This window comes from Oratosquilla oratoria, chromosome 5 (assembly GCF_046742065.1).
Source record: "Oratosquilla oratoria isolate Oo_2021 chromosome 5, ASM4674206v1, whole genome shotgun sequence".
Taxonomy (NCBI): Eukaryota; Metazoa; Arthropoda; class Malacostraca; order Stomatopoda; family Squillidae; genus Oratosquilla; species Oratosquilla oratoria.
Genome location: NC_134781.1, coordinates 30,512,219 through 30,532,218, shown reverse-complemented (window position 1 = coordinate 30,532,218; position 20,000 = coordinate 30,512,219). Strand labels below are relative to the sequence as shown.

The 20,000-nt window shown below is 37.0% G+C and overlaps 1 protein-coding gene across 2 annotated transcripts in view; it reads right to left on the bottom strand.

Annotated features, from left to right (window-relative positions):
* Positions 1-20,000, bottom strand: part of LOC143025432 (globin-like) — a 219,746-nt gene that overhangs the window by 1,588 nt on the left and 198,158 nt on the right. For both annotated transcript variants that reach the window (XM_076185095.1, XM_076185094.1), the window contains exons 3-6: positions 16,651-16,705; positions 3,320-3,462; positions 910-1,135; positions 1-211 (exon numbers count right to left, since the gene is read on the bottom strand). The exon at positions 1-211 is cut by the window's left edge and continues 1,588 nt beyond it. In XM_076185095.1, the coding sequence (XP_076041210.1) occupies positions 53-211; positions 910-1,135; positions 3,320-3,462; positions 16,651-16,704 (582 nt within the window). In that variant the 5' untranslated portion in view covers position 16,705 and the 3' untranslated portion in view covers positions 1-52. The remainder of the gene's footprint in view (positions 212-909; positions 1,136-3,319; positions 3,463-16,650; positions 16,706-20,000) is intronic.

The following is a 20,000-nucleotide window of genomic DNA, read 5'->3' as shown; positions in this document are numbered from 1 at the left end:
GAAGAGCAGGAGTCGGACCTTCTTCGGGCACGCCGACTTCAGGAGTCTCGCTTCACGTGTTGGCCTCGTCGTCGCTGTCGGGGGCGTCGTAGGAGCTGAAGATCACGCTGTTGATCACCTTCAGGGCAAGTTTCCACGCCTCCTCTGCCTGCTGTGACCAGTGAGGACCCAGGCTGTCCTTCAGGAACTTGATCATGACAGGTGCCAGGAGCTGAAAAAAAGTACTCTGGTTAGTTCACCTATTTCGTGGTGACGGTCCAGGGTCTCTCAACGCCATGCATCTCATCTTTATGTAATTCTGTTTCTTAATCTCAAAATGACCATTTGTTTGTGGACCACACTTTTGAAAATATGGGGACCTTAGGTCGAGGACCTCTACCAAAGAGACTATACTATGCTAAACACCGAACAAAGGCCCCCCACGATCTCACAGAACCAGATAAAAGATTGAACGAGGTAAAGCACTGAAAGTAGAAGGAATTTACATTGATTCAGCTAACAAGACCTTTCTTACAAAATACTTAGGAGTTTCTAAGTTAGTTTACTGAAATAAAGAACTGGAATCCAGTGGTCTTCTCATCTTTTAGGCCTGGAGCAGACGGGTGATTCTGTGGCGCCACATCGCATCGTCGGTGCGTGGCAGGGATGTGTCTCGAAATAGGTTTCCAATGTTTAGAAGCAGAGCCGCGCACACGCTCGTCACAGACACTCATGTGCGCGGCTTCACTTCTAAACAATGGAAAACTACAGGAAGCTGTATCTCCGCCACACATCGACGCGGCCATGTGGCGCCACAGAGTCGTTCGTCTGCTCCTGGCCTTATGTAATTTAATCCAGCGAATGGGGACCTCTTATTGCCAAAAGACTAAAACTAGAAGCTTCGACATCGAGGTTCTTTCAGAAACTAACCTCAAAGTCGTTTTTCTGGACTCCCCGGTCCTTGTGATTCTTTCCGGTCGTCTTGAGCAGTTCGACGAGAACGGAGACGTCGTCCAGGTTGTCGACGAGGCTGGTGACGGCCATGAGGACTGTCGAGCCGTGGGCGACCAGTCTCTTGTTCACTCGCAATTCCTCTATCGTCTTACCCTTGAAGCCACGGAAACGATTCTGAAGATGAGGATGAGTCTGGAAGAGTCTGTCGGGAGAAAAGATATACATAGTATGTATATGTATACATAGTATGTATATGTATACATAGTATGTATATGTATATACATATATATATATATATATATATATGTATGTATGTATGTATGTATGTGTGAAAGAAGGAAGCTGAAGATAAATGTGGGCAAAAGTAAGGTGATGAGATGTACAAGGGGAGAGAGTGACAGCAGGGTGGAAGTGAGCATTAAGGGTGAGAGACTGGAGGAAGTGGATAGTTTTAGATACTTAGGTGCGAATGTGGCAGGGAAGGGTGGAGTGGGGGTGGAGGTACAATGTAGATTGAGAGAAGCGAGTAAATGCCTTGGTGGATTAAAAAGTGTAATGAGAAATAGACATCTGGGAATGGATACTGAGAGGTTATATGACGGAGTGATTGTGCCAACAGCACTGTATGGGGCAGAAATATGGAACATAAGAGAGGAAGAGAGAAGGAGTTTCTATGTGTTTGAGATGAAATGTCTGAGAAGTATGATAGGGGTTACTAGGCTACATAGAGTGAGAAATGAGGAGATGAGGAGGAGAACAGGGGTGGAAAGGGACCTGGGAGATAGGGTTGATGAAAGAGTATTAGGATGGTTTGGACACATAGAAAGAATGAGTGAAGAAATATTAGTAAAAGAGGTGTGGAAGGCGGAGGTGGAAGGAGTGAATATGAGGGGGCGTCCTAGGATGAGATGGATGGATGGAGTGAAAGGGGAATTACAAAAGAGAGGAATGTCTGTTGAGGAAGGACGGGAGAGGACAGAAGAAAGGGGTGAATGGAGAAGGGTTGTGTATGGATGATGCTGTGATGCATGAGGGGGAGTTGGTGGGGGATGGGGGGTGAGGAAGTATGTATGAGAAAAAAATTGACGCAGCCCGAAGGGATTTCTCCCCGTCTTCTCCTTTTCTGCATGAGGGGACGGAGAGGGGGGGTCGCCGAATTTATGAAGCGACCTTGCTGTGGATGTGCTGTGTCTGACGACACTGCTTCTAACCCAGGGCAGTGGACAGGGTGCAGGGATGACCCGTCATCCAGAAGGTGCCAAGATAAGAGGGAGGGAGGAGGATAAAGGGGAGTGGAATATGGAGAGAATGGAATGGGTGGGAGTGGTTTCTATGCCTTTTTCTTTTTGGCTACCCCCCATGTAAGGGGGAAAAAGTCTTTGGTATATGTATGTATATGTATATGTATATATATATATATATATATATATATATATATATATATATGTGTGTGTGTGTGTGTGTGTGTGTGTGTGTGTGTGTGTGTGTGTGTGTGTGTGTGTGTGTGTGTGTGTGTGTGTGTGTGTGTGTGTGTGTGTGTGTGTGTGTGTGTGTGTGTGTGTGTGTGTGTGTGTGTGTGTGTGTGTGCATGCATGTGCGTATATAATGGGGAAAAAGTCTTTGGTATATGTATGTATGTACATATATATATATATATATATATATATATACATACATATATATATATACATACATATATATGAATATTTTTGTGTGTGTGTATATAATGTATATGTATATATATATATATATATATATATTGTTACAAATATGAGTATCCTATATATCTAATGTATGAAAAGTATAATATTAGGTGAAAGGACGTATGTATGTATTTATGTGTGTATGTGTGTGAGTTTGTGTATTTTTGTGTGCGTATGTATACATGTGTTTGTTTGTGTGTGTATGAGTGTGTGTTATGTATATTTTTTTGTGTGTTTTTGTGCCTTTATATATGTATGTATGCTTGTGTGTGGATGTATGTGTATATGTATGTATGTGTGTGCGTGTATATGTGTGTGTGTTCGTTTCTGTATATATATATATATATATATATATGTACACACACACACACATATATATATATATATATGCGTGTATATATATATACATATACATATATATATATATATATATATATATATATATATATATATATATATACATTATATTCCTATTAATTCATCATCATCCTCTCCTTGAAGAGGCAGGATCAGTGGTCTAAAATGAAAAAATCATCATACATGTATATATATATTTCTGTATATTTGTCTGGGATTGCCGAAAGACAAGAAACCATTAACTAGTTCAAGAGGGAAAAAAAGAGAATAAATAAATAAATAAATAATCTCACGTTTTCGTGAGAGTCTTTAGAATGGATACTCACGCCATGAAAAAGTTGACTCCATGAGTCTTCATGTCCGGCACGACGAGACTCCACGTGTCCCGGATGGCCTGCTTCTGCCTCGGCGTCAGCCCCGTTGTGGCGTCAGGGACGTCGGCGTCGGGTCCAAGGTCGGTGGCGCCAACCTGGAGGGGCAGTGGATAAGTCTCAGACTAGGGCTCGGTCCAAACTGAAAACGCACACACACACACACACACACACACACACACACACACACACACACACACACACACACACACACACACACACACAACATTTTCCTCGTGTCGAGGGTCCTCAGGAACAGAAAGTCCGGATCCCGTCGTTCCGAATTCCCCGGACCCCTACCCAGAAACTTGAAGGAATCATATAATACTGGGTGCAACAAAAGTGAAAATAAATGATTAGGTAAATGAATAAACAAGTAAGAATGAAAATGAAAATAAAATGGGAATAGAATAAAATAAGATAAAATAAGATAAAAATAAAACAAATGCAAAAGTATTAGACAGATAAATAAACAAACAAAAAATAAATAAAAACATGTAGAGGGACGACGCATTGAAGCCATATTAAATGTCGGGGTGATGGAACAAGCCCTGACAGCCAGCGGGTCGCGAATGTAATGGAGAAAAGGATTAGAATTGATAACTGATGTATTCGATTACGATCAATGAATCAATTTGGAACAGTTCTTTGGCTGCCACTCGTATGCATGTGCGTCTGTGTGCGTATGTATGTATTTATGTATGAATGTACATATGAATGCATTTACGTATTTACGCATATATGTATGTATATACGCACATATGCGCGTATGTACGCATACATGTATGTATGAACGACTATATGTATATATATGTTTTGTTAAAAACAACTGCGCATTCAGCGCTACAAAGTTTCTTAAGTAGACTTTCAAGTCTTCTGAACGTAGGTTTCTGGTTTTCACAGGACAAACGGAATCATAAATTTCCAGTAGACATTAGGAACTATTGTTGAGTAAGAGTATACAGACTTTTCGCTAAAAGTAGTTAGCATTTTCATTGTAATAGAAACAGAGAGTACAAAACAATATATATATAGAAAGAAAGCTCTGGGTGAGGTCACAACATAAGACACGGGGGGAGGTCACATTACATGTGTGGGATGACGGGGGATTTTGTCACTGTGGGGCAAATGTCCGTTGAGGGCCAAGTGTCCTCTCTATGACTCTGGCGGAACGCCGGAGAGGGACTTGGGTGTCGGTGTGATTGGAAGGTGTGTTGTTGTGGTTGAGAGGGCTACTAGTCCTAGGGAGGGTCTTCATGCTGGGGAGTATGGTAGTGGCTTTCATTTGTCTGTTGATAGTAGGTTGTAAGTTTCGTATGATAAGTGCTTCCAGGAAGAAAAGTCTAGCCTTTCCTGATTCTTTGGCGAGAATGACGGTGTTGTCTTTTAAAAGTTTCCTCGTAATTTGTGTGTTGTGTCTTTCTAGTAGGTGTAGTTTGGGGCCTCCACTTGAGAAGTGGGAAGACATTCTTCACGACAATGTCGTTCTCGTTTGGTCAACGTAGCAGTCGAGAGGCGTACAGTCCTTTAGGGGGCAGGAAAATTTGTATACTACGTTGGTGCAAACGGGACCTTCGGGGCGAGGAGAAGTGTTTTTTTTTTTTTCTATTAAATTAGCCGCGGGCTTTGCCCTCTCCGGCTTCGCCGGGGGCATGGCTGCGCAAACAGCGGCCTACCGCCGCAGCGCTCCGCGCTCTAATCCCACGATAGGGATCCCGTGCTGGGGATCCCGTGTTGGGGTTCCGCCCCGAGGCCGAGGCCGAACCCAAGGGATATTTTTTCATGGTCAGTTCAAGGGAACATGGCGACCACTGAGGACTTGCGACCACTGAGGACTTGCGACAACTGAGGACTTGCGACCATTGAAACAACTTCGCCAACCGTCTAGTTAATGAATGGAATAAACTTCCTGCAGAGGCAGTGCAATGTAGTTCAGTTCGAAGCTTTAAGATTCATTTAGATAAATACCTAAGCAAGATACTGTAATGGCTGCTATTTATGTTATATTATTTATTTATTTATTTATTTGTTATTATTTGTCTCTTTGTTTAGTATTATTTGTTTGATTTTCACTTATTATTAGTTATATGCCAATTTATCATTATTTACTATTTACCTGTTTATTATTCAACTATAGCTATGCATTTATCTATTTTATTTATTATTATTCATATTATTATAATTTTGATTTATTTATTTATTTATTCATTTATCATTATTATAAAAAAAAATTCGCATCCCACCTAATTATGGAGCAAAAGGTCTCCTGTCGGCATGCTCTGCCTTTGTAATCCTTTATAATCTTTTGGTCACAAGAATTTATAGTAGTGTCGTGTTGTTGGACTATAATGATAAAGTTATCTAGCTTACACAAGCCCATACTCCAGTTAAAATTATCATCAAAAGTATTTAGATGAAACTAAAGTCGAGGATGTTTCTTTGTAAAGAAGAATTGCAAAAAAAAAAAAAAAAAAATACATTGTCTAGGTGAAAAAAAAAAACACTAGACACCTGGCCAGATACTGTACTTATGCTAGCTCATCCTTATATTCATATCTTTAGCAGTTTGACCAATATAGTAAGAACTACAGTGTTTGCAGGAAATACTGGAAACCCATCCTGCATGATTAAATAGAGAAACTTTGATGAGGAGTTCTTATATTGTGCTGTTCATAAATATAACATGAATGTTGAACTCCATTAGGACATGAGGAAGTCCTACAAAGTTTTCGTGAAACGGGAGAACTAAAGAATTCTTCATACATAATTGACCTCTATGTCAGCCTGATAATCCGATCAAACCAATTATCAGTTCTACTGTTTCCAGTTCTTATAAATTATGTAAATGGTTAGTGTCCATTTTGATTCCGCTTGTTAGATCTATTTCTGTTTTTTACATAAAAAAACAATGTAGATTTAATTAATAAACATAATAGTCTTGACCTTACTTTTGATAGGATAGATATAGATAAATAGAGATAGGGAGAGAGAGAGAGAGAGAGAGAGAGAGAGAGAGAGAGAGAGAGAGAGAGAGAGAGAGAGAGAATGAGTGAGCATGCGAATACCCACGCCTCTACGCACTGCATTAGACGACTCCTCGCAATTAACGACCAGTCGTACTTGTAATGGAGGATATTATTGACCTCTGTGGACAAGGACGGAAGGGCCACTGTCCCGCCACAAGACCAAAGGATACCTGAAAGTCACGCATGGACAAACATGCCAGCATTTGGAGAATGAGGAGTAGGAGGAGGAGGAGGAGGAGGAGTAGGAGGAGGAGGAGGGAGAGGAGGAGGAGGAAGAGAGGACCTCAGAGGCACGTGTAAGCAGTCACGTAACACAAGACGCTTCACCTGACCCAGACATGCACCAAAATAACTTAACTACATCTTTGCTTGTTTGGTCTAAACAGCTCCCTTATAGCATCGTGGGAATATTCTTTTTATAGAAATATATCACATACTCAGCTACTGATTGGCTACTCTATATGTATTCTATTTTGGCTCACACCTAACGATTTTATTCAGTATTGGGTAAGACCCTTACATATATTCATATATATATATATATATATATATATATATATATATATATGTATATATATATATGTATGTATATATATATATATATATACGAACATATATGTGTACATACATATATGTATATATATATATGTATGTATGTATATATATATATATATTTATATATATATATATATATGCGTACATATATGTGTACATTACACATATACAGTATATGTCTACATACATATGTACATAAAGGCGTACATACACACATATATATACATATATGCGTATATACATAGATATATACAAATATGCGTACATACATGCATATATGTGTGCATACGAACATAAATGTATGCATACATACATATACATATACATACATACATACATACATATTGAAGTATGGAAGACAAATGAGTGGAAGGGCGGTAAGCTAAACACAGAGAACAGTTGGAGTTTTATTCACTGACGTTTCGTCCTTACCAGGATATTCTCAAAGTACTTTGAGAATGTCCTGGTAAGGACGAAACGTCAGTGAATAAAACTCCAACTGTTCTCTATGTTTAGCTCACCGCCCTTCCACTCATACATACATATATACATAAAGGCGTACATACACACATATATACATATATGTGTACATACATAGATATATACAAACATGCGTACATACAGGCATATATGCGTGCATACGAACGTAAGTGTATGCATACATCCAGCTATCCATACATACATGCGTACATACAGGCATATATGCGTGCATACGAACGTAAGTGTATGCATACATCCAGCTATCCATACATACATACATATATATATATATATATATATATATATATATATATGTATATACATACATATATATATGAGTTCATACATGCATACAAGTATGGACACATGTACATACATATGAACACATATACATGCATACATATATGCGTAAGTACATATATGCGTATATACATATATGCATACGTACATATGTCAATAAATGCATTCATACATATATACGGATTTGTAAATCTTGGCAGGGGTTTTTCTTTTAAACATGTTTTGTTAAAAACAACAACGCATTCGGCGCTACATAGCTTCTAGTAGACTTTCAAGTCTTCTGAACTTAGATTTCTGGTTTTCACAGGACAAACGGAATAAATTTCCAATAGACATTGGGAACTATTGTTGAGTAAGACTATACAGACGTTTCGCTAAATGAGGTATGCATTTTCATTGCAATAGAAAAAGAGTAAAAGACATAATATACATAGAAAGAAAGCTCTGGGTGAGGTTACAACATAGGACACCGGGGGAGGTCACATTACATGTGTGGGTTGACGGGGAATTTTGTCATTGTGGGGCAAATGTCCGTTGAGGGGCAAGTGTCCTCTCTATGGCTCTGGCGGAACGCCGGAGAGGGACTTGGGTGTCGGTGTGATTGGAAGGTGTGTTGTTGTGGTTGAGAGGGCTACAAGGAAGATGCGAAGGTTTTGAACAGAATTGCTCATCGGAACATGAGACCCAAAAGTGAGAATGACAAAGTTCATCTCTCCATATATTACCGCAAAAAAAAAAGCTACACTTCTACTTATAGTAAAAATTAAACCATTTCAAAGGTGACACATTTTAAAAATGTTACATGTCTGTAAGTCCTCCGAGGTCGTAAGTTCTCCGAGGCAGTAAGCCTTTCGAGGCTGTAAGTTCTCCGAGGGTGCAAGTTCTCCGAGGGTGCAAGTCCTCCGAGGGTGCAAGTCCTCCGAGGGTGCAAATCCTCCGAGGGTGCAAATCCTCCGAGGGTGCAAGTCCTCCGAGGGTGCAAGTCCTCCGAGGGTGCCAGTCCTCCGAGGGTGCAAGTCCTCCGAGGGTGCAAGTCCTCCGAAGTTGTAAGCCCTTCGAGGCTGCAAGTCCTCCGAGGTCGTAAGTCCTACGAGGGTGCAAGTCCTCTGAAGTTGCAAGTCCTACGAGGTTGTAAATCCTCCAAGGTAATAAATCCTCCAAGGTAATAAGTCCTCCAAGGTAATAAGTCCTCCAAGGTAATAAGTCCTCCAAGGTAATAAGTCCTCCAAGGTAATAAGTCCTCCAAGGTAATAAGTCCTCCAAGGTAATAAGTCCTCCAAGGTAACAAGTCCTCCAAGGTAACAAGTCCTCCAAGGTAACAAGTCCTCCAAGGTAACAAGTCCTCCAAGGTAACAAGTCCTCCAAGGTAACAAGTCCTCAAAGGTCGCAAGTCCTCAAAGGTCGCAAGTCCTCAGTGGTCGCAGGTCCTCTAACCAATTCCAAAATAAATCTATTTCCTGACAGTTTGAGACCATTATTTCTTGTCGGATTCTCATTCAAGGTAAAAATTTTGTCACTTTTGATGTTGTCAGTTCCCTTTAGAATCTTAAAGACCTGTATCAAGTCACCTCTGAGTCTATGCTTCTTTAGAGAAAACAGATTCATGTGTTTTAGTCGATTTTCTTATGATTTATTTTTGATATTTGGGTCGGTTGTTCACCTACATGTCAACCATGTATTGATTTATTCATTCATCATTATTCATAATTGTATGCATGTATACTGTATATATGTATTTTTGTATGTATTTATTATATTTGTAGATGTGTATATATTTTTCATTTGTGTAACCCCATGGGACCCCACGGAGTACATATTTGTTTATGTGACTTTCCCTATTTTTCTTATTTATGTCTATATATATGTTATATTCTAATAACTTTCCTTTGTACTCTGAAGATGTTATAAAAGACGAAAAGGTTTAGTATTCCGTTCTTTTGATTTTCCTGTGCTATCTCTATTTCTCTATCTCTATATATCTATCTATCTGTCTGGCTATCTATCTATCTATATATATATACATATATATATATATATATATATATTTATATACATATATATATATATATATATATATTTATATACATATATATATATATATATATATATATATATATATGTATATATATATCTAACTGCCTATCTATGTCGTATTCGATAGGAAATGTCAGTTTGATAAGTGCACGCTTCTCTCCCTCCCCTACCTCTCCCTCCTTCCCCTTTCCACCTCCTTCCCCTCCTCCCCTTCTTCCTTCCCCTCCTCCCCCTCCTTCCCCTCCTTCCCCTCCTCCCCTCCTTCCCCTCCTCCCCCTCCTTCCCCTCCCACTCCTTTATCCTCCTCCCTCTTCCCCCTTCCCCAGTTCCTCCTTTTCCTCCTCCCTCCCCCTTCCCCTATACCCCCCTCCTAACCCCTCCACCTCCTTCTCCTCCTCCACCTCCCATCCCTCCTCCCTCCCCTCCCCCTCTCTCCCTCCCCTCTCCTCTCAGGTAGAACGCCTTGACGCCATCACCTTGGCCTGTGACGGTGCGTCCTCTTCTTGGGAATGATCTCGTGAAAGCAAATAATTTTTATTCAGGAGAAAGAAGAGAAGGCAGAGACTCGAGAAGAGTCCTTGGCATGTTAGGCGGCAATTACCAAAACTGCCCAAGGCCCATTATTAATTAAGAACACGTTCCGGTTGGCATTTTACTAATGAGCTTGCAAGGCTTACAGAGGGTTCCAAAGAGGCTACAAAGGTTTAAGATTTTCTCAAAAGGCTTCAAAGAGATACAAAGGGTTAACAAAGTATAGGATGTTCTCAAAGGGCTACAAGGCGCTACAAAGAGTTACCATGGGTTATTAAGGGCTACAAAGGCTAAGATTTTTTCAAAGGACTATAAAGGGCTACAAAGTATTAATATATTCTAAAATGGCTACAAGGAGCTACAAAGCGATTCAAAGAGTGCAAAAAACTACAAAAATCTACAAGTAACTACAAAGGTCTACGAAGAGCTACAAAGGGCTATTAAGGGCTACAGTGGATTAAGATGCTCTCAAAGGTCTACAAGGAACTACAAAGAGCTAAAAAGGGGTTATAAAGGGCTGCAAAGTTTTGAGATATTCTCAAAGGGATATAAACGGCTACAAAAGTTCAAGATGTCCTCAAAGGGCTAATAGGAGCTACAAAAAACTACAAAGAGCTACAAAGATCCACAAGAAGCTACACAGGGGTACAAAGAGGTATAAAGGGCTACAAAATTTGAGGATGTTCTCAAAAGGGCTACAGAGGGGTACAAAAGGCTACAAGGAGTTACAAAGAGCTACAGCGTGCTACATAAAGCTACATAGGTTTGATTTGTTCTCAAAGGGCAACAATGAACTATAAAGGGCTACAAATGGCTGCAAAATTTTAAGGTGTTCTCAGAGGATTAAAAGCTACAAAAGCCTATAAAAATCTATAAAGGGCTACAAACTGTTACAGGGCTACAAAAGAATATATATATATATATTTTACAAACAATGAAATGAATACAAAAGGCTACAACAGCTACAAAGAGTTAACGTGAACTACAAAAAAGCTTCAAAGAGTTACAAAGAACTACAGAAGTTTAAGACGCTCTACAAAGGGCTATAAAGGGCTACAGTGAGTTAAAGGGGGTTACAAAGAGCTACAAAGGGCTACAAAGAGCTACAAGTCTAAATTTTTTCACAAAGAATAAACAAATTACATAAATCTACAACTACAAAGAGTTAACGAGAACTAAGACCTACAAAGGGTTACAAATTGCTACAAATGGTTAAAAGATACTACAAGGAATAGATTCATACAGTGTGTTTGGAAGGTTACCAAGAGCTACAGAGGATGAAAAGCCTACAAAGAGTTAAGAAAATGTTATAAAAGATTAAGAAAGCTTGAGAATTACAAAGCGATACAAAGAGCTAAAATGGTTATATATGTATACATATACATACACACACACATATATATATATATATATATATATATACATATATATACATATATATATACACATATATATATATGTATACATATACATATATATATGTATATATACATATATATATATATATATATATATATATATATATATATGTATATATCAACCACAATTCACTTTAATTCTAACCCATCAACATCGAGAAACTCTAGGAGGCCAACATGCAGAAACTAAAACGTGGTATAGCCAAGGACTCGAACCTGTGCTAGCACGTGGCAAGTGATAGTGACTTAACCAATTTATCAAGTGCTAGCGCAGGTTCGAGTCCTTGGCTGTACCACGTTTCAATTTCTACGTGTTGGCTTCCCCGAGTTTCTCGATGTTGATGGCTTAGAATAAAAGTGAATCGTGGTTGATAAATGTCAATCTGTTCACTGGGACCCATTCAGTGTTGTACAAATACATACATACACACACACACACACACACACACACACACACACACACACACACACACACACACACACACACACACACACACACACACACACATATATATATATATATATATATATATATATATATATATATATGAGAGAGAGAGAGAGAAATGGTTGGGGAAGGGCAAACGAAGATGTGTTGGGAATAGAGTTTATTGCCCTAACGTTTCGACCAACTTGGTCTTCTTCAGAGGACGTGTTGCATTACAATTAGACCACAAGTCTTATACTCGCAGCAAGAGGGAGCCCGGCCAGCTGTGAGCGGATGTGTCAGGTCTTCCCTTTGGCTAATAATTTAATTATCGAGACACTTGCTGTTTTTGAAAGGCATTTAAATCCGTCTCTGTCATTGTTATTTTCCCTGGTGGCGATATGTGCAGCTTCCACATTTTTTCTCATCTTCTTTTCAAGTCCCTCGTGTAGAATTTCCACGCGGCTCCAGTCAGGTAGGTTTTAGACTGGAGCCACGTGGAAATTCTACACGAGGAGTTTGAAAAGAAGATGAGAAAAACTGTGGAAGCTGCACATATTGCCACCAGGGAAAATAACAACGACAGAGACGGATTTAAATGCCTTTCAAAAACAGCAAGTGTCTTGATAATCAAATCGTTATCCAAAGGGAAGACCTGACACATCCGCTCACAGCTGGCCGGGTTCCCTCTCGCTGCGGGTATAAGACTTGTGGTCTAATTGTAATGCAACACGTCCTCTGAAGAAGAACAAGTTGGTCGAAACGTTAGGGCAATAAACTCTATTCCCAATATATCTTCGTTTGGTCTTCTCCACCCATTTTTCTCTCATTTATCTGAAATAATTTTTAAGTATATATATATATATATATATATATATATATATATATATATATATATATATATATATATATATATATATATATATGAATTTTACAGAATTATTTTCCCTTATGATGACGGTATCCAGGAATGGTAGGGATCCGTTGACCTCGTGCTCTATAATCAACTGAATTTTAGGGTGTACTTGGTTGAGTCTGGATAAGATGTCACTAATGTTGGTGTCTTTGTGGAGGACGAGAAGTCAGTCATCCACGTATCTATACCACTTGCTGTCGTTTGGGATGATGTTCATGTATTCTTCTTTTTCCAGTGTCTCTAAAAAGAGGCATGCGGCTACTGCACTTATAGGTGACCTCATGGGCAAGCCTTCATGTTGGTGAAATGTCTTATCGTCGAAAGAAACCGAAGCACATTTGAAGCACATTTCAATTAGTTTTAAGTAGTCCTTCTTATTGACAGGAAGGTCGTATATATATATATATATATATATATTTATATATATATATATATACATATATATATATATATATATATATATGCTAATAAGAACACGGGTACGTGTGTTCACTTATGCAAAGTAGACCACTTGGAAAAAAAACTAACGAAGCAGAGCGCTTTCGTATATTACATCTTCAGTGCAACAAGTACATAGTGATAGGAATACATAGACAATATACACATAATACAAAGGGACAAGGACAGTTTGAATAAGCGTAGCGACCAATTACCCCCTGGAGAGCGGAAGGTCATTGTCAATTATCTTACGATGGTCGGGCGACATCAGGTCACAGTCGCCAAGGAGAGCGGAAGGTCATTGTCAATTATCTTACGATGGTCGGGCGACATCAGGTCACAGTCGCCAAGGGTCACTGTTTCTACTACTTATATAAGGCGACATTAAGTCAATTCGTTGGATTACATTTTACCTGATATTATCTTACTAATTTCTTGACAAATGAAATTATCAAGTTTGTACAAGCCTTTATGTAGGTTGGTATTTTGATTACTAGTGGTATGAATCAAACTGCACTCTATTAAATTTCTTGCTATTATGTTGTTGGTATAATAGATTGCCTGGGCATTACCCCAATCAACTGGATGATTATTTAATTCAATATGCTTGAATATACCACTAGAATGATTGCCATCCCTAACATTTTTCTTGTGTTGTTCAATTCTAATGTTTAAGGGTTTGGCAGTTTGACCTATGTAAAATTGATTACATATTTTGCAAGGAATTTTATAAATGCATCCTTTTTTTATTTCAATACTATTGTTGATAAGTTTATGTTTTACTGTACTATCGTAAACCAACCAATGTAAGCTCATATATTCATTATTCTTCTTCTCATCCAAATAATATTAAACGTACAGTATTTGCCTCAATGTATTTAAGAGCTTTTCGTATTTGTAGTCCTGAATTTATTGATGAAGAAATCAGAAATGTTTTTAACATTGGGCTAGAATTAAAATACCCTAAGCAATTCCTTGATATTGCTTACAATTTTGCAAGGAAATCATTTTTAACTCCTCAGCCTAAATCACCTTTCAATTATCATAATGTTTTAATTTTACCATTTCAAGAAAATTTGTTAAGTATCACAGAATTATTAAAAAGATTTAACGTAAAGGTAGTTTTTAAACATGATAGTACAGTAAAACATAAACTTATCAACAATAGTATTGAAATCAAAAAAGGATGCATTTATAAAATTCCTTGCAAAATGTGTAATCAATTTTACATAGGTCAAACTGCCAAACCCTTAAACATTAGAATTGAACAACACAAGAAAAATGTTAGGGATGGCAATCATTCTAGTTGTATATTCAAGCATATTGAATTAAATAATCATCCAGTTGATTGGGGTAATGCCCAGGCAATCTATTATATCAATAACATAATAGCAAGAAATTTAATAGAGTGCAGGTTGATTCATACCATTAGTAATCAAAATACCAACCTACATAAAGGCTTGTACAAACTTGATAATTTCATTTGTCAAGAAATTAGTAAGATAATATCAGGTAAAATGTAATCCAACGAATTGACTTAATGTCTCCTTATATAAGTAGTAGAAACAGTGACCCTTGGCGACTGTGACCTGATGTCGCCCGACCATCGTAAGATAATTGACAATGACCTTCCGCTCTCCTTGGCGACTGTGACCTGATGTCGCCCGACCATCGTAAGATAATTGACAATGACCTTCCGCTCTCCAGGGGGTAATTGGTCGCTACGCTTATTCAAACTGTCCTTGTCCCTTTGTATCATGTATATATTGTCTATGTATTCCTATCACTATGTACTTGTTGCACTGAAGATGTAATATACGAAAGCGCTCTGCTTCGTTAGTTTCTTTTTCCAAGTGGTCTACTTTGCATATATATATATATATATATATATATATATATATATATATATATATATATATATATATATATATATATATATATATATTATATACACACACACACACATATATATATATATATATATATATATATATATATATATATATATATATATATACATATATATATGTATGTATAATGAAAATAAAACGGATGAAATGGTGACGAAGAACTACTAAGACAAAACAAGATGCCGAGAGACGTCGCGGTGCATAAGGTGGGATGCATGAAATAAAAAAATAAATAAAAAATAGTAAGTGAATAAACAGATAAATAGATAATTAAAGGAACAGAAATATGCATAGATAAATACGTACATGAATAAATAGTTAAATGAATGAATAAATGAATAGATATATAGATATATGAATAAATGAAAATAGAAAAAATAATTGATAAGGAAGAAAACAAGACAATGCAATTTTTTTTATTTATATTACATCATATTGCTTTGCCCTTCTATCCAACGATTAAATCTAGAAACTTAGACCTGTGCTACATGTGAAAGAGGCTGGTAGATAAGTTGATAGAAAGAGGGGTAGAAAGCTAGCGCTATGTTTTATGGGGTGCGTGTTTGAAAACATCGTAGCTTGCAGGCGAGGAGCTGCATAAGTTCGCTCTCCGCTTTATGTTTATAAACATTACCCGAAGCCCCAATATTTTGCTGACTGTGTAAACTAAATGTGATATGCAGAGAATCGAGATTGCTTAATTATTGCATATAGACTTGTAACATCAAATCTGATTGGGGAAAGGGTATAGGAGGAGGAAATTCAATTGGTTCACGATTGTAAGATCACGCCCTTTGGGGAGGATCTTAAATATAAAGTTAAAGATCACTGGACTAAAGAAATCACAATGTCACTGCAAAGCCCACCTTCGACCTCGCTTGCGTGTTATCGGGGGATTCATAGAGTGTATCTAAGAGTAGCACGTTGTATAAGAATTTAAATAAAGAAACTAAAGAAAAATACCTACAGTTTCATTCCCCTCGACTGAAGATTATATCAGAAGGAAAAGAACTTTAACAGTGAATGATTGGAGGCATCAGGGCCTACCGACTAAAATTATGAGTGGGAAACAAAGACAGTAATAAAAATGAAAGTTAAGAAAGTGGAAAATGACGAAAGAAAAGAGAGAGAAAGGTGGGTGAAAGTCCAAAGGCGTAAAAAAACTCGCAATAGCCACAGTGGGAAGTACCTACGATTTTTTATTTCAACAACATCAATCAAATAAAATATCCTGGCGACAGATAAACTCACCTTGTTAGATTCTCCACTCCACCATTGCCACAGTGTACTCCAAACGGCCCCCATTCTGTGAAAAAAAAATACAAATTAGATAAATGAGTTTAGACAATTTCTATATAAATGAGGATAGCAGGGGGACTGTGCGTGGAGTTGGCGTCTGGATATTAAAGATTTGATGGGTGGGGGTTCGAGTCCCGCTTATATAGTCAACGCGTGGCGTCAGTACAGACTTATGGTAAACAATAGGTAAATGGATAAACAAATGAATAAATAAATTAATAAACAAATAAGTAAATAGATGAATAAATGAATAAATAAGGAAATAGAATAGATAAATAAATAGATAAATGAACAGATAAATAAATAGATAAATAAATAAAAGAGAAAGACTTCACATTAGATTCTTAGATCCTGCAACTGAATTTTTTGTCGACGTCTCCCAGATATAGTGGAGGTCAAGTTGAACCAATTGAGATAGTTGGTTCCGTATTTTCTGTTCGCCGTGTAATTTTTTTTTTAAGTTCTGGTCAGCTAATTACAGATGATTTCGATCAAGGAATACAAGATTGACACTAAATCCAAAGAATTGAAAGTTAATGAGAACAACGAAAAATAAAGAAACATAGAGACACAAGAACTTGCTCACAATGCTTTGAAAGGTCGAAAATGGATGAGAACGACGAGAGAATCAGTAACATAGAGACACAAGATTAAAACGAAATCCGAATAATTCATTCACAATACTTCGAAGAGTCGAAAATGGATTAGAACGACGAAAGAAAAAGAAACACAGCGACACAAGTTTGAAACTAAACCCGAAGAACTTGTCTACAATACTTCGAAGGGTCAAGATGGTTATAACGACGAAAGAAAAAACAAAAAACAAAAACAGATTAAACTGAGAGAAAAAAAACTGGACACTTTTCGTTAATTTGGCGAACCACTTGTCCTATGTAATGCAGTTTCTCCGTGCATGGAGCAGTCTTGTTCTTGTATTCAGTTCACAGGTAATTATGTACGCAATGTGTGTTCATACGTATGCCTGGGCATAGTCATACGCAGTCTCATGTACAAAAATTTGTACACATGTAAGGGTACGCATGTACAATAGTACGCATAGACTGTACAGTTGGAAAGACAAGTATGTCTTCGGTTTGTTAGTGCACATTACCATAAAATAATTTTTGATTTTGGTACTTAGAATTAAGTAGCTCCATGATTACAGAAAAATCAAACCCTCCGTTTCCTTTTTAGTATTTTTAGTAACCATTTACCACGACAGTTACCTGCATCGTCACTAGATACCAAATGGATTCATAGAAAATCGTCTAGATTTTTTTGTACTTGTATCCAATGGTATATGAATTGTGAATCCTTAGGTCAAGTTGCATTTGTCGCATCTAGTCGTATATATACATATATATATATATATATATATATACATATATATATACATATATATATATATACATATATATATATATATACATATATATATATATACATATATATATATATATATATATATATATATATATATATATATAAAGTATGTGAAGATGTTTTACAAACGAAAACAATAGGAAGAAGAAAGAAAAAGAATACTCCTTGGTGGTATGAAGTAAAAGAGGCGGTAAGACGGAAAAATAAAACCTTTAGAATTTGAATGAAGACAAGAAGACCTCAGGATAGACTAGAATATATCTAAAGGAGAAATGAAGCAGAGATTATAAAAAGAAACACAAAGGAAAACAGTTGGCTAAAGATCGGAGAAGATCTTGAAAGAGATGTGAATGGGACAAGGAAACTTATATTTAGTCTTGCAAAGTCGTATAGGAAAGGAATGCGGTACCAACCCATTCTATAAGAGACAAGGATGATAATCTGTTAATATAACTACAAGAAATTAGTTAAAGATAGACAGAGTATTTTCAGGATTTGTTGAATTTTACAGGAGAAGATAAAGTTGAAAGAGAGTACAATTCAGAAAATATGAAGGAAAGTGAACCGGAGAATACAAGAGAAAATGAGTGGAAAATAACAGAGGCAGAACTGAGAGTAGACGTGGAAAAGATGAAAAATGGGAAAGCACCAGGAGAGGATGAAATTTCAACAAAAATTATTAGGGAAATGGGAAACACTGGACTAAAGTGGATGCTGAAAATTATAAATATAGCATAGAGAAATAAGCAAGTCCCAGATGATTGGGCCAAAACGGTGATATGCCCAATACACAAAAAAGTTGACAAAACAGATTGTGGAAATCATAGACGCATCTCTCTACTATCACACACCTTAAAAAATCTATGAAAGAATTGTGGAAAAACGATTAAGGGGACCTGGGAGTTCTTATATGTGAACGTGTCATAAAAGTTGTTCAACTTCTCTGGTGGGCATGAGGTGTCCATATCAACCGCCTATGCAGGAAATGAAAGATTAGAATCTTGGTAACAACTTGGTAAGATTATATCTTATTTCATTTTCATATTTTTTTATGATTTTTTTATTTTGAATAATGAAAAACGCTGTAAAAATCTAATAGGATAAATGAAACAAAAATTTTAGGTTACAGTTTCCTTTATTTTTTTCTAACAAATTAATGTATGACTTTTTCCCTTCACAATGGTACAACAATCAAAATAATATGTAAAATAGAACCAGAGATATGGCTTATTAAAGAGAAAAACATTTATTTTTCAGGAGAGGAGAATTTAAACTGGGAGGCTGGAAAGAGACATGCCGCTCCCTCTAACTTTGAAAAGGCACTGAGAGGTGTAGAGAATCACAGCTTGCTTCTGAGTGGTGGAAAGAGTTGCCAGATAAACAAAACAGAACTGGCTATCGAAATTTTGACTTTATTTCAATATACAATGGGGTTGCCAGAGGTTGCCAATAATCTATCTATTTTATTCTGTATAAAAAGAAAAAGAAACGGAATTAAACTGTAATATTTGGTCGAAGTGTTACCACCATCATAGAGATTCTTTTGAAATGTTTGCCTAAAATTCGATCATTAGAAAGAAGAGACACAAATTTACCAGAAGTGCAAGAAAGAGAGACCTACGAGGAGAGAGACGCTTGGAGAGGACTAGTAAAAATTTGCCGTTGACAGGATTATTCCTACCAGGCGTAGGGTAAGAAAGGTGAGGTGAGAATGTATATATATATATATATTTATATATATATATATATATATATATGTATATATATATACATATATATATATATATTTATATATATATATATATATATATATATATATATATATATATATATATATATGTGTGTGTGTGTGTGTGTGTGTGTGTGTGTGTGTGTGTGTGTGTGTGTGTGTGTGTGTGTGTGTGTGTGTGTGTAAATAA